Raw genomic sequence first — 16,081 nt, forward strand, 5'->3', positions numbered from 1 at the left:
CTTTCCTTCAAGGCTCAGGGGTCCAAGATTATCTTCTGTGTCTGTGTTAATTGGTTTCCCTTTTCTTTGTTGAAGAGGGTCTGTGCAATCCTTCTGCCTAATCCGCCATCTTGCCCCGCCTCTGCCATGGTATTTTCAAACAGCTCATATGTATGTGAAAACTGGATAATGAATAAGGAAGACCAAAAAAGAGCTGATGCCTTTGAATTATGGTGTTGGTGAAGAATTTTGAAAATACCATAGACTGCTAGAAAGAAGAACAAATCTGTCCTGCACGAAGTACAGCTGGAACATTCCTTGGAAGTGAGAATGGTCAGACTTCATCTCACCTACTTAGCTTATGTTGTCAGAAGGGACCATTTCCTCAAGAAAGATATCATGCTTGGTAAAGTGCAGGGTCAGTGATAAAGGGGAAGGCCCTCAACGAGATGGATTGACACAGTGAGCTGAAGTACAGCAAGGATTGTGAGGATGGTGCAGGACTGGTCAGTGTTTTGTTCTATTGTACATAGGGCCACTATGAGTCAGAGGCAACTGGACGGCACCTAACAACAACATGTACTGCTATCATTTTTCATCCCTGAATAAATCTAGAAAAGACAGACCATCATCCCTTTCTAGATCCTTTCTGACAATCATGGACATTTATAAAGATCACTCTCCACAACAATTCATCCACTATGAGCTAATACCTAGAGATTTGAAAAGCTCAAATATTTTTAACAAGGTTGTAGGGACAAAGGGAGTCACTTGCCTCAGCTTCTATCTCATCGTACAGGAACTGCTTTTTAAACTTGGTCAGAGCATAGTAAGCACTGTCGTTGTACAGATCCAGAGGGTAGAGGACATACCTGAGGAGAAAAAATAACAGTTATAAGCTCACAGTCTCTGTTGTGGACAAGAAGATTTATAGTTGCCTGGGAAATATAAAATACCGGGCAAAAAGATACACAACTCTGGAGCTAGGAAAACAACTTTTAGCATTATATTATTCCAGAGCTTCCATCTAGGAACTTTATAGTCTGTCCATAGAAATCAAAAGTCCATGATGCTAATAAAACAAGGCCTTAAAGAAATTATTGTTGTTAGTTGCCCCTGATTCATGGCAATCCCCTGCATAATGGATCAAAATGTTGAATGGTCATGTGCCATCTCCATAATGGTTGTGGATTGAGCTGTTGTGATTCATAGGGTTTTCACCAGTTGATTTTCAGTCGTAGATCACCAGATCTTTCTTCCTAGCCCACCTTACTCTGAAAGCTCCCCTGAAACAGGTTCAACATCATAGCAACATGCAAGCCTCTACTGACCGATGAGTGGTGCCATACGTAAAACACACTGGCCTTTATCAAACCTGGGTCTCTTGCATAGAAGGCAAGAATTCTACCAGTGACTCACTGATGCAAAAGAAATTAGTCTGGGGCTAATAAGAAGTCAGGTGGCAGTTAAAGGTATAAGCTTCCTCATTTCCAGAGGTAATTATTTTCCCAGCATGACTGTTATTAGATTGGCAACAGGAAAGGCTGGTAGGCTGATAAACCCTTGAACCTATCTGCAAAGTTGAGTCAAATGTGTGTGACTTGATCCTTGGCCTGAGTTCTCCCCCTGGTGAGCCACACTGCCTAATCAACTCAGCACTTCCTTTTGGAAAGAACAGCATGCTCTGGTAAAGCGCCCTCCACCTGCAACCGGGGAACCCGCTTGCTGGCCCAGTCCTGCTTCTTACTCCATCATGGAAGGTTCTTTGGTCTCCAGGATATGGTCTGTTAGAATCCATGGCATGGACATCTCAATAGGGAATTGGATTCGCCGGCCCATGGTTAACTCCAGGAAGAATTCTCGGAACCAGAGCTGGGAGAGGTCACAACACTGCTGCAGGGCTTCTGAAAGCATGAAGGAAAAAGCTTTGGGTCACACATAGGAAGCACTCAAAAGTTATTAGTTCTTACAATTTTTATTGTTATTATTATCATTGTGCTGGGTACAAGGTTGTTGTTGTTGTTGTTATGTGCCATCAAGTCAGCCCCAACTCACAGTGACCCCTCCTTGGGTTGCCGAGGCAGTATCACTATGGAAGTAGATTGCCCAACCTTCCTTCTGAGGAGTAGCTAGTAGGTTTGAACCACCAGCCTTCTGCTTAGCAGTCAAGTGCCTTAGGCACTATGCTACCAGAGCTCCCAGGGTACAAAGAAGGACTTAATAAATATGACTTGATTAGTAGATCCTGCCTCTTGACTTAAAGTAAGTGTCTATTTAGAAAACAGCACATTAAGGTTCAAAGACAGTGGCTGTGTGTGTGTGTGTGTGTGTGTATGGACTTTAGAGCTGCAAACAATCCCATAATTTCTAACACCCCCCAACCTTAAAATTTTAACCTAAGTGTAAAAGTATGCAGCATTCAAAACAGGTCCCCAAGTGTTTACTTTCATCTGGTGGCAGCTGCTTGACAGCTTCCATAATGGTAATTCAGAATTCCTTACTCTTACTATTCAGAGGCCTCTAAGGCCCTTCCTAGGCTACTCTGTAATGAAAAAGTTTGGACTGTTTGTTAAGCTCATTCTCTTCCTCCATCCTGCTCTGTCTAACCTGGACATGCATCCTACTAAGAGAAGAGAAAGAGTGGAAGGACATAAGGTAGACAGCTAGCCTGCAAGTTCCCTCTGCTAGGAGCAACAAGTACTAATTGGTTCCTAGCTGCTGCTTAGCAACAAAAAGCCAATTTCCTAGTGCCTAGATGCATGTGTGTATATTCCTGGTTTTCATGCACCTCCACTAAGGGCTTAAGCCAAATCAGCCACAATTATTTACTAGCCAAATTTAGCTAAATCAGTGAGAAACTGAGGCTGCACGGAGGGTTCTCTCTAGCTCTCTAGTCCAGTGGAAAGTGTGTGTTTTCCATGGCGGAAAATTGTGCCCTTTTAAGTCAATGAACATGTCTTTTTGCAACTTGTGGCCCAAGAGCCTCAGCGTTCTGGGGTCTGGGGCACGCCACTCTCCCCTCCCCCATTCCTGGCCAGACATTGTGGCTCACCACTGATGTTGAGCAGGTGTGTGAAGAAGAAGGACTGCTTGTGGAAGTCCTCAATGGCAAGGACAATGGGTCCATCCAGGCTGCTTCTCAGGGTCTTCTTGGAACCACTTTTGTCTGCGATGAGCGATTCCAGCATGGTCCGCACCATGTACAGCTTGAAAAGAAAGTAAGATGAAAAGGTCAGGGCCAGCTCTTTGTCACAGGGAGAAGATTGCTTCGTGGTATATTATTATTATTTATTTTTTCTTTTTTCAGCAAATACCTGCTCTTAAAAAGCATTGTCTTAAGGAAGTTTAGGACTGGAAATATGAATTTTGAACTGAGAAAACCTTCAAGAGGTAGACTGATCAGCCTGGGAGGGAGATGCAACCCAGGGCTCTGCAGTGTCCCTGGTGGATGAACCTGGTGATACCAGGCAGGCTCAGGCCCTGGGGAGAGAGGTTCCTGGCAGCTCTGCTAGGTCAAGGGTGTGGGCATCAGATAACCCTGTTCCATGTCACTCTGGATCACTCCCTGCTTTCCTGGATGGCAATGGTGGTCCCATGGGTGCAGCAATGGGCTGCTAGTCAAAGAGCTGGGGTTCAAGGCCAGGCACTGCCACTGACTTGCTGTGTGACCTTGGGCAACAAAGTCCCCACTCCGGGCCTCAGTTTTCTAATCTGTTACCATGAGGGAGTTAGATCAGATGTGTTCTCAAACCAGTCCCTTTAAACTCTAACCTTCTGTGGATCTGTGAAATGGGATATGATGAAAACAAGCTCCCCCCACCACCTGGAGTTTCTGACCCTCTGAATTTTGGAACAATTACTGAGCGATGGCTCCCCCTGGTGGCTTCAGCTGTATTGTGCAGCCCATCAAAATCCTGAGTGGAAAGCGGGGTTAATATTGGTACTTACACAGGAGGCCTAATAGACAATTAACTCCTGCTTACAGGGTGCCTTAAACGCAAAGGGCGCAAGTGCAGTAGGGTTGTTCTCTTTGCTAATCTAGATTTTTCCTTCCCGCCAGTGCCTCCACATCATGTGTCTCTGAATCTTAGGGTTGGAAGGGGCCTTGAGGAGCCAGGCTAGTCCATTCCTGCTGCCTCCTGGAGCAGTGTACCCAACCAACCCAGCCAGACGGTGGTATACCAGGGATCGGCAGCCTCTTCGGCCCTGTGTGCCACCAGTGGGGTGAAACAAAGCCCGCGGGGACCACTGGCAGGCCTAAGACATAGATAGGAGAGAAGGAAGAGGGATGGGAGGGCAGGAGAGACAGGGAAGAGGGAGAGAGAGAAAGAGAGAGAAAGAGAAAAGCAAGAGGTATTGTATATGGTGGGATAGCCGCCGCGACTGATGGGGGCCACTTGCCAACCACCTCTGAGATGCTCCAACCTCCCTCTGCCACTGTATCCAGCTCTGCTGCCTCCAAGTCTTCTCTAGAATTTTAATCTGCCACATGCCTGGTAGTGGTCTGGGCAGTGGGGCCACAGAAACAAGTGACAAACTATCTCCACCACAGGACTTTAATTTATGAGAAAGGAATGACTGTGGTTGTGGATTTATGAGGCAGTTTCCCCCTCTAGACCCCTGTTGGTGGTGGGCATGTCTGATCCTCCCTAAGAATCAAGAACCACTGGTCTACTGATGGCCTTTGGAGTCCTCACAGAAAGGATTCATCAAGCCCCATCCACTGTGGTGCTAAGTGATTTACATCAAATTTTAATTATTGGAAATTCAGTATCACCCATTTGAGGGTGAACTCTTTACACACAGACTTTTATTTAACAGAGCATTCAACTCACCAGAATTGTCTCTACCCCTCCTATGCTAGATGCCCATGTCTACTGCTGTCACAGAGCCCTGTGGTGGGAGTCAGGAGACCTGGGTTCTTGTCCCACCTCCACTACTGACTCACCTTGTGACTTGGACAAGTCACTGCCCCTCTCTGGACCTCAGTTCCCCCATCTGTAAAACAGGGGGAGGGGTCTGGGACTAGTTTGTGTCTAAGGGCTCTTCTAGCTCTGGCTAGGAGTTCATAAAATACATCTCAGCCACATGACATGAGTAGGTGATGTTTTAGTGGGGGATAACTACTGGCAACTCTCCCTCATTGTCTATATAAAATATTCCTTCCACACCTTTCTTTCTCTCCCTTTCTTTCTTTCTCTCTTACTGTCACTGCCTATGGTTCCCCTCATCTCATCTCACTCTTTCTAGTTTGTCTTTTTTTTTCCCCCTGTTTCTTCCTCACTCATGTCTTAGGATGTACAGAAACACCCAAAAGCCCTGTTCAGCCCCTCCCAGGTACCCTGGGCTGGAAAGATCTTTACCCTTGACATGACACAAAACCTCTATAGAAGCTTCCCGGGGATGTTCCACAACCAGCAGGTGAGATGAGGGCTGTGAAGCCAAGGGAAATGATGACAACACTGTTGAGAACCCACCTGGCTGCTGCCCTGCCCACCCCCCTGCCCAGACACAGACACACACACAGTGGGGAGGGTCAGGGGTGGGCTCCAAAGACTCATCTCAGAGGATTCACGGCCTCAGGAATTCAGAGTCGAGTGAGGTAAAGGTCATACGAACCAGGAACACATTCAGCCTGGTACTTCTGGGGCCTGTAAGCCCTTGAAAGTGGCAATAAGGTCCACATGCTTTTATCAGTACTTCAGAAACCGAGCCAAACCAGGTGTCATCAAGTCAGCTCTGACTTGTGGCCACCCTCTGTGTGTCTCAGAGTGGAACTGCGCGCTACAGGGTTTTCATGGCTGATTTTTCAGAAGTAGATCATCAGGCTTTTCTTCCAAGGCACCTCTAGGTCAATGTGAACCTCCAACTTCTTGGTTAGCTGGTAAGCATGTTAGCCATTCACACCACCCAGAGACTCCCTCAAAAAGCCCGCCAGAAATCATCCCTAAGCAAGAATTTGATTAAAGGTGCCAAGATTCTTTACTTTTTTTCTCTCTCTCTGTCATTTTATGACTGCTTTCAATATGCTGCAGGCAACCTCTTCTTCACAAGCTCTGGCTGGCAACTCCAAATGTTTCTGATTACTAGACTTTCTCTAAGGGGTCAATCTTCTTTGGGGATGTGGGGTCTTTTGTCAGTAACATGACCTCATCCAAAGTTTTTCATTTTTACAGAGAACATAAGAAGACCTCAGAGAGGCAAAGGGGCTTGCCCAAGTTCACACAGCAAGTCAGAACTGGAGAATTCCTGAGCACGGATATCACTGCAGGGTAGAAGCCCGAGTTCATTAAAGAGGGACAGGATCGATGCATATGGATTCCACTTTAAACTCATCTTATGAACTTGTGCTTCACAGGGCTGGGAGATAACCACCCCACTATTACCCCTGTTTGCCAGATTAGACAACCAAGGCACAGAGAGACTGTGTAATATGCCCGAGGTCACACAGGTATCTAGGACTAGAATCCAGGTCTCCTGAATCTTAAGCCAGTGGTCCTCCCTCCTATATCAAAACAAGATGGAAGAGTAAAACTAGAGCAGCCGCTTGACCCTGCTCCTCCTGCCCAAGAACCCCCAGCCCCACTGCCCTGAGGTCCAGCCAAGATGACACACTGTGGCCCGACTGGTCTGAGTCCAGAAAGCCAGCCTGTGCCTGGAGCCACTTACCTGTGTGCTGGAGGGCCCCACAGCACGTCGGGGCACCTTGATGTCAAATCCACCTTTGGGGTCCTTCTCTCCTCTTAAGCATGGGTCATTGGGAGGCTCTCGGCCTCCCTCCCAGTCACAGATGGTCTTCCGAATTGCCTGCAGGACACTGGGGATGGAAGAGCTGAAACTGAGACAAGGTGTGACACTGGAAAGGCACTGCAAGTCTGTGTTTCTAGGCTTGTGATGTCCCAGGAATGTCTGCATTAGCATTACTGGGGTACTAGTAAAACACCCCTGGGCCCATCCCTGAGGTGCTAGTTCAATAGATTTGAGGTATAGTTCCAAAATCTGCATTTTAATTAGTGTCCCAAGTGATTCTGATGCCCAGTACACATTTGAACACCTAGCTCTGAGCCTACACAGTGGGAGAGAACTTAAGTATAGCAGAATGGCTATTTTTCTCTTTGGCTAAAGGGAAGTCTCATTAATCCAATGAAATCTCTGTGGATTTAAATATTTAACAATAATTTCTATGTGCTGCACACATACCCCATAGTGCTGTGTGCCTAGCTCTACAAATGGATTATCTCATTTTATCATCCCAGCTGCCTATAAAATAGGTACTATGATCATCCCCGTTTTACCAATGAGGAAAATTGAGGTTTGGAGCAGGAAAGTACCTTGATTAAGTTCACCTGTCTAGACAATGGTGGAAAGGGGCTTCAAAGAGGGAAACTAAAGCTTAATTCATTACAAAGGTCCAAAGTCTCCTAAGAGGGACACCTGATTAAGGAAACTTGTTAGAAGGGTCTGTGTGAGTTGAAGCTGCCCCAGAAGCTGACTGAGCCAGGGACTACTTCTCTAGCTTATACCAAGCTCTGCTAACTTTGCTGCATTCCTGGAAAGGACCCCTTGAAGACCCACCTGATGAGGACGTTCTTCTTCTTCCGCACTGCCTGCCTCAGGGGCTCACGCAGAGTCACCTGGGCAAAGTCCTGCAGGGCTGCGTAGATGGTGTTCCTGATGGCCTGGTTGAACACGCTCTCCATCCTGCCCATGAGCACCTGCAGGCCTTTGATCATGGCGATCACCTGACCAGGTACAGATTAAGGTCAGGCTCACAGGGGTTTGGCACAACAAGCTACCCTATACCATCCACCACATCTTGGGGAGACATGGTGTGAGATATCCATAAGCACTACGCTAATGCTACTGGGAGTGGAGGTTCACAACTAGGTAAGAAACGTATACCAGAACCTAAGCCAATACTCTGTTTCCTTCATCAAGAAACTCTGACTACAAAACGAAGATGTCAGTTAAACTGAACAGTATGTTTTATAAATTTGTCGATTTTCATTCTGGCACCAGTGCTTATTCATTGAGGACTGGTGACAAGTGGCAGTTAATCCATGGACCACAATCTAAGTAGCACTTTGACTTTTAGAGGCCTCTCCATATATCATGCACCTGTATACCATGTCAGATAGATTTTTTTTTTTTTATTGTAAATTTTCTAAAGAGTATTTATAATCCTTGCTTTTCAAATAATTTAGCCAGTTACTGCTTGGATCCATAAAACAGAAATATCTTCCCCTGTAGAAGTTATGGGAGAAAAGTTTCTGCCCTTCTATTCGCCTCCTTCACTTATCTGTCTGAATCGGAGACAGGTCTCTGTGATGAGCACACCTGGTCTGACCCGTTGGCCTGCAATGTGTGCGCCTTTTCCTCTGGGCTCCTATCCTCTCCTTGTAATAATCATCCCTCCCTCCCCATCCGAGGAAGAGAGGGATGTACTTTGTCTGTTACCCAGTGGGTAAGGTAAATGGGATGGAGGAGGATTAGAAAGGCTGTCATAGTCTTGCGATAAAGTCACATTTGCAACCCTGGCATAGAGAAAGATTTCTAACATAGGATACAAAAATTCCAAGTCTCAAAATATTTGATAAATTTAATTTTGTCAAAATTAAAGAGTTGCATTTGAAAATACATATTTAAGAAAATGAAAAGGCAAGTCACCAATAAGAAAAAAATAATAATTTCAACATTATATGGTTAAGGACTTATATCGGGAATATATAAAAAATTCTCATAATCGACTAAGACTAACAACTCAATTTTAAAAGATGAGCAAAATATTTCAGCAGATAACACTTCACAAAAGAAGATATATAAATCAGTACATGAAAGATGCTCAACTTTATTTTTCAAGGAAATGCAAATAAAGCTTAATGAGATTTGATTGAATATGCATTAAAATGGCTGAATTAGTTAAGATGGAAGTATTAAGGACTGGTGAGGATTTTGAGCAAATGTATTGCTAATATATTGCTGGTGGGAATGTAAAACTGTACAACCACTTTTGGAAAACTTTTTGGTGGTTTCTTAAAAAGTTGAACATAAACCTACCACATAAACATTTCAAGTAAAATAAAAACATAAGTCCACTCAAAAACTTGTACTCAAATATTCAAAACATCTTTACTCATACTGGCCGAAACAAAACTGGAAACAGTGCATTATTCATTAACAATGGATGTAAACTACGATATATCCATATGGTAAAATAATACTCAAGATTAAAAAAAAGAACAAACTACAGATATATAAAGCAACACAGACAAATCTCAAAATTATTATTCTAAGTCAATGAAGCCAAACACAAAACGTACACACTATCTGATTTTATTCATACAAAATTTTAGAAAATGCAAACTAGTCAATGATGACAAAAAGCTGATAAGTGGTTGCCTGGGTCTAGGGATGGAGGAGATAGGGAGAGACTGCAAAGTAGCACATGAGATCTTTAGGGAGAGACAGAAATGTTCCTTCTGTATGCTGATTGTGTTGGTGGTTTCACAGGTATATATAACTGTCAAAATTCTCTGAAATGTACAGTGTAAATAGATGCTGTATATTGTATATGAATTCTATCTCAATAAAATTGATTATAAAAATTGTAATTATCCTCATGGAGATATTACACTCATGACACAAGATCAGTGCACTATAAACACAGAACATTCAAAGAATAAGACAGAGACTTTGGACATTAAAAATATTATCATTGAAAAAATATTCTAATAGAGTTTAAAGATGATTTTGAGGAAATATTCCATAAATCTGACCAAAAAGAAGTAATGTACAATAAGAGAAAAGATAAGAAAACTAGAGATTAAATCCAAGATGCCCAATACTTGTCAGTTTGAAATCTTAGAAAGAAAGAGTAGAGAAAATAGAGAGGAAAAGTTTATCAAAATGAAAATTCTAGGAAATTTCTCAGAGCTAATGGACATTTATTTGTTTTCACAATGAAATGGCCTATGTAGTACCTAAAACAATGAATGCAAAAAGCCCTCACCAAGATGCCTCACTATGGAATTTCAGAACAAAAGGCATATAGCAATGACCCTATAAAATTCTACATGGGAAAAAGAAAAATAAAGTTGGAGGACTCACACTTTCTGATATCAAAACTTACAAAGGTATAAAACAGTGTGGTATTGCCAAATTATAAATAGATAGATTAATGAAAAATAACTGAGAGTCCAGAAATAAACCCTTACATTAATAATCAATATAATTTCGACAAGGGAATCAAAGCAATTTAATGGAGAAAGAATATTCTTTTCAACAAATGGTCTTGGGATAGCTAGATACACAGATACAAAAAAACAGGTACATGTACAGAGACAAACAAAATAGGTGAGTGATTGTCTGAGGCTTGGGGGTAAGGGTGGATGGTGAATGTCTGCAAGGGATGAAGTTTTCTTTTTTTTTTTTAAGTAATAATAATATCCTAAAATTAGATAGTGGTGATGATGGCTGTGTGATTGTGAATATACTAAAAATCACTGAATTATTTTAAAAGAGTGCATTTTATGGTATATGAATTATATTTCAGTAAGTAGTTATTAAAACATTTTTACAAAGGAGTCAGAAATCAGAATAGAATCCAAATTTTTAGCAGGAACATTAGAAACAAAAAGACAATAGAATCCAGATTTTTAGCAGAAACATTAGAAAACAAAAAAGACCAAGTTCTAGAAGAAAATTGTTTGTAATTTAGAATTTTATATCTTGGCTAGATACAGACCACTACAGCTTAGCAATAAACAATAGTTACTTGGCCATAAAAATATAAAGGAACTATTGATTTAACCAAAAAGTGTAAAATCACCACACTGGGAAGACGAGGAAAAAGAACTGAGTGAGTTGTGGAGTAGAAGATGAAGGTGAGAAAGCTAAATTCTTATCTCTCAAAGTGAGAAATCAATAGAAAATGTCATAAATTGGAAAACCAAGAAATAATCCATGATCATGATACTTAGAAATACATAGATAAATATCAGAAGAAATAGCTTAAAGAATTGAAAGATGTCTCCTGTTTGGGAATTCAGGGTGAGGAAGGGTGCCTTCATTTGTTCTATTGTTGCTACATGCTATGTTCAGCTATTTTTTCTTTAAAAATTTGTTTAAAAAATGTTTTAGGAATGAAATAAAAATTTTAACATTTCTAAATGCACAAAAAAGTAAGGACTAGAAAGAAATATAGTAAATTGCTACTGGTAGTTGTCTTTGAATGATATGAGACTTTGGGAAGGTGAGAGTGGGAGTCGGGCTGGGAGGAGCATTTTCCAAATTACCTACCAAAAGAAACAAAGTAGTGAACCAAATCCCATTGCTATGGAGTTGATGCTGACCCATCATAACCCCATGTGTTAAAGTAGAACTGTTCCATAGGATATTCTTAGCTGCAATCTTTATAGAAGCAGATTGCTAAGCCTTTCTTCCACAACCAAGCTGTGGTGTAGTAAATTATATGGTATGTCTTTTCTAGCCAGAGTCTTTGTAAACTCTGTGGTGGAATTTGCCCTGAGCAACTGAGAAGCTCCTGATTGTTAAAGTTATCCACCTGGACTGTTTCTGTTGAGAGTGGCACAAAGTAATCTTCTGGGAAGTTCACACTCACTCTCTCACTCTCACTCTCTCTCTCTCTCTCTCTCTCGGGTGTAAAAAATTCTGATGCTGGGATTGGTTAATTTGGGCCACTCTGCCAGGCTCAAAAGGAGGCTTCCTAGAGGCAGGAGTCTCTCTCACTGCTGGCTGAGAAAGATGTGCTGCTGAGAGAGAGATGTGAGAGACATATACTGCTGGGAGAGAGATGTGCTACTGAGCTAGACTGAGAAACAAGGCAAGCTGCGAGAGACTGAGCACATTCCTGAAATTTAACTATAGCCTGTTGATTCCCTAATAAACCCCATAATCTGTGAGTTCTGTGTGGCCACTGCAGTGAATTATCGAACCCAGGAGAGAGATGGTGGGTGCTGCAGGAGGAACAGTTGATGTCAAGGTTAGTAAAAGGGCTGGAGGGTGGCAGCATGTCTGCCCTTGCAGGAATAGGCCTTAGGCTGCTGATAGTGATTCTGTCTTCCTCTTGTGTAGTTTAGAGGAGATCAGAAGATGCGGCCTCCTTGCCCCTTTGGCACAAGCTTTCAGTTAGCACTCAAGTTAAACTCTTTATACCACCTAGGGATCTTAAATTAAACATAGTACAAACATATTCCTTTTATTAAGGAAAGAAACACATTAACAGTTTTACAAAAAATTGCATGGACCCTCTGACTGCAATTTTCATTTTAAATAGGTCTAAGGATGGCTTTCTCTTCCAGTGATGATGACTGAAAGACTTTTCTTTCCAGGCTGATATTGGCAATGGAAGTGCCAAGGGGTCAAAGGACCATTCAGGACAACGTCAAGTGTGATTTTAACTTTTTTTTTCAGCCTGAAATTACACCTCTGGGCTCCAGTCCTTTAAAGTATAGCTTGCAGAGCTGCTAATAACAACCCTAACCCCTTACATCTGTCTGACTCTTTACAGCTTTCAAAGCTCATCTACATCCATTATTTTCTTTGACATATGTTGAGACTCTCAGCAAGAACCCTGGGATGGAAGAGGGTAGAGATTACTAGCTCCATTTTACAGGTAAGGAAGCTGAGGCTCAGAGAGATGAAGTGACCTAGGGCCTGAGCTAGTATTCAGGTCTCTGACTTGTAAACTAGTCTCTTCTAGAGTTCAGATGCTCATGAAAGAGGTAGCCATCACTCACAGCCTAGTGTGAATGAGAACTTCCCTCCAAAATAGAAAATCTTATTGTCATCAAACGGACAAAAAACAATCCAGAAGGTTGTAAAGCAAGAAGTAAGAATCTTCCCTCCAGAAATGATTACTGTTAATGGTTTGGTATAGATAAATATCTATGTCCTTTATATTTTAATGCAAATACACAAACGTATATTAATTTTAGTACATGTGGGATCATTTTACATGCTGTTCTTTAATGTTTGTTTTTTCCTTAAACTTAATATACTGTGCATATCTTTCCATGTAGGAAATTCTATTTTAGTGACGACAGTTTCAATTACATAGCTGCACTTTAATTTGCCTACCTGGTCCCATTTGAAGGCTATGTAAGGTGTTTTAGCATTATAAATACTGTGATAAATATCTATGTACACATTTCTGCAGTTGTAGAGTTGTACAGTAGGCTTATTTCCCTGGGATATATTCACAGAACAACTTCTGAGCCAAAGGGTATGTACATTAAACATTTGGATACATATTATCTAGTAAGCCTATAAAATGTAGGCAGCCTCTGAAGGTTTCCAAGAAATTCTGTTTCTTACATTTCAACCAATAACATATGATACAAATCTTTTAAATCTTTGCCATCCTGATTGGTAAACACTGTATGCCATCTTAGTTTTAATTTAGTTTTTCATCAGTTTGAGTATTTTTTCATGTCTCTTGGCCATTTGTTTTTCCTCTGTTGGTTACCCACATTTTTCATGGGGTGGTCAGTCTTTTCTTATGTAGTTTTAAGAGCAGAATGAGTTTGGAACTACTCCTCGATAATAAATTTTGATAGGGATTGATATTGATGACAGCAAGTACTTGAATGGAGAAGGGGGCAAGGGCGGAAGGTACGAATCAGGAGGACCAACACTGTTATTTGACTCAGGACCACTCTTGGAACCACCACCAGAAACTGAACAACTGCCTCTCCAGGTCGGAAGGGAGGCAGCACCTACCTCCACAAAGGCAAACTTTTCCTCACTGGTGTAATTGTAGCGCGTCGCTCTCTCATACTCTTCTGCTGTCCCAGGGCAGTCCTTGTTGCAGAACTTGTCTGTGGGGTGAACCAACTTCCAAGAGTACTGGGAAGAGTGGAAACAACCCAAATGCCCATCAACTGATGAATGGGTAACCCAAATGTGGCACAGCCATACAAGGGAATGTTATTCAGCCACAAAGAGAAATGAACAATGGATACATGCTCTAACATGGATGAACCTCAAAAACATTAATCTAACTGAAAGAAACCAGTCACAAAAGACCATGTATTATATGACTCAACTTAGACAAGATGTCCAGAAGAGGGAAATCTAGAGAGATAAAGTAGATTAGTGGTTGCACAGGCCTTGGGGAAGAACCCTGGTGGTGTGAAGGTTAAGCACTAGCTCACCAGTGGCTCCATGGGAGAAAGACCTGCTCCCATAAAGATTACAGCATAGGAAACCACACAGGACAGTTCTACTCTGTCATCTAGGGTCTCTGTAAGTCAGTATCAACTCAATGGCACACATCAAGGCCTTGGGGAAAGGGAGGAAGGCGGAGGTAGCTAACGGGTATGCACTTTCTTTTTGAGGTGATGAAAATGTTTTAAAATTGACTGTGGTGATGGCTCCACAATTCTGTGCATATACTAAAAAAGTCAGTGAATTATACACTTTAAATGAGTGAATGGTATGGTATATGAATTATATCTCAAATCAGCTGTTTTTAAAAAAAAAAGGCACTGGAGAAAGGTGGAGACAGAACCTAAGTGAAAAGGGATCAGTCTGGAGGGGACAGATGGGGGCAGGGCCCTTTGCCCACCAGGCACCTACCACCTCCATGACGTGGGCGCTCCACTTGGACAAAAGCTGCAGGCCCCGCAGAGCCAGGTCAAACAGCTCGCGGTACTCCTCATCTGACTTCTGGCTGTCCAGCCCAGAGCCCGTCACCACCTGGGGAACACTGGTTGTCACTCTGCCTGTCTAAGCATTTGGCACTGTTTATTTATTATTTCATTGATTCCTCCCAAGAACACTATAAGGAATGTGCTATTATGATACTCCCTTGACAGGTAAACTGTGGCTCAGTTAAGTGCCTTGCTGAGGCCACATGGCTTGCACATGGTTCAATGTACAAATTCAGGTGGTATGATACCACAGTCCCACTGTTCACCACCCTGGATCTCATGCAGCAGCAGCTTTCAAACTTTTTTGACTGAAACTCACAGTAAAATGTAAATGTTATAAAATGACCTAGGAACACATACTTACATGGAGGTATTCAATATATATGTGAAACAACATTTTCCATGAAGCAATCTTATTCTTAATACATGTAATTTCCTCTGATTTTCCATTCTATTTCATATAAAAGTGCCATCACAATCCACTCACATGATCTGATGATTCATTAATTAGTTATCACTCATGGATTGAAGAGCACTAAAGTAGACTATCTAGGAGCTCTGGTAGCATAGTGCCTAAGGCACTTGACTGCTCACCAGAAGGCTGGCAGTTCAAACCCACCAGCCACTCCTTGGAAAGAAGGTTGGGCAATCCTACTTCCGTAGTGATACTGCCTTGGAAACCCAAGGAGGGGTCGCTATGAGTCAGGGCTGACTCGACGGCAAACAACAACAACAAAGTAGACTATCAAATATCTGTATGTGCTGTATCTGACAATGAAGTATAATATTATATGTATGTATAATTATGCATATACATATACATAAAGCATGTGTGTATGTGTGTGTGTGTGTGCATGTGGTTTGGTTTATGTCTGTAGTTTCTAAAAATAACTTTGAGTCAGACTCACTCTTAGCCCACACCAAAACATGAGGAATTGAGAAGGTCCCAGCACCGAGATAAATGATACCCTGGCTTTAGGTCAGTGGACTGGCATGCGTGAAGAGTACCAATGGTTTGGGCTTGACCTGGTCATTGTCTACCGGGAGCCCTCACAAGCACGTGGGCCAATGGCCCAATGACCACACCACCAAATATGCTGCCCTATGGTCAAATGGGGAGTTCCTGCATGGTGCAAATGATTAAATATTTGACAACAAGATGAAAGATGGGCGGTTCGAATCTACCAGAGGCACCTTGAGAGACTGGCCCAGCGATCTACTTCCAAAAGTCACAGCCTTGAAAACTATGGAGTTCTATTCTGCACACACAGGCTTCCCCTGAGTCAGAATCAACATGATGACAACTCACAAGAATGATTAAACATATTTCTGAATTTGGGTTTGTAAAGCATGATCACTCAGACCACTAGCCACAAGATGGAGCCAGTGAGCAAACAGGTAAACAAAAACCAACAAACGCATTGTCTAAC

The 16,081-nt window shown here is 42.3% G+C and overlaps 1 protein-coding gene across 1 annotated transcript in view; it reads right to left on the bottom strand.

Moving 5' to 3' along the window:
* CYFIP2 (cytoplasmic FMR1 interacting protein 2) overlaps nt 1-16,081 on the bottom strand; it is a 182,008-nt gene that overhangs the window by 135,486 nt on the left and 30,441 nt on the right. The window contains exons 11-18 of the mRNA XM_007946403.2: nt 14,578-14,697; nt 13,720-13,845; nt 7,555-7,721; nt 6,649-6,796; nt 4,162-4,236; nt 3,032-3,185; nt 1,727-1,883; nt 755-851 (exon numbers count right to left, since the gene is read on the bottom strand). Of these exons, the coding sequence (XP_007944594.1) occupies nt 755-851; nt 1,727-1,883; nt 3,032-3,185; nt 4,162-4,236; nt 6,649-6,796; nt 7,555-7,721; nt 13,720-13,845; nt 14,578-14,697 (1,044 nt within the window). The remainder of the gene's footprint in view (nt 1-754; nt 852-1,726; nt 1,884-3,031; nt 3,186-4,161; nt 4,237-6,648; nt 6,797-7,554; nt 7,722-13,719; nt 13,846-14,577; nt 14,698-16,081) is intronic.

The sequence above is a fragment of the Orycteropus afer genome, unplaced genomic scaffold (assembly GCF_000298275.1).
Source record: "Orycteropus afer afer isolate SDZICR_OR568_19922 unplaced genomic scaffold, OryAfe1.0 scaffold00160, whole genome shotgun sequence".
NCBI lineage: Eukaryota > Metazoa > Chordata > Mammalia > Tubulidentata > Orycteropodidae > Orycteropus > Orycteropus afer.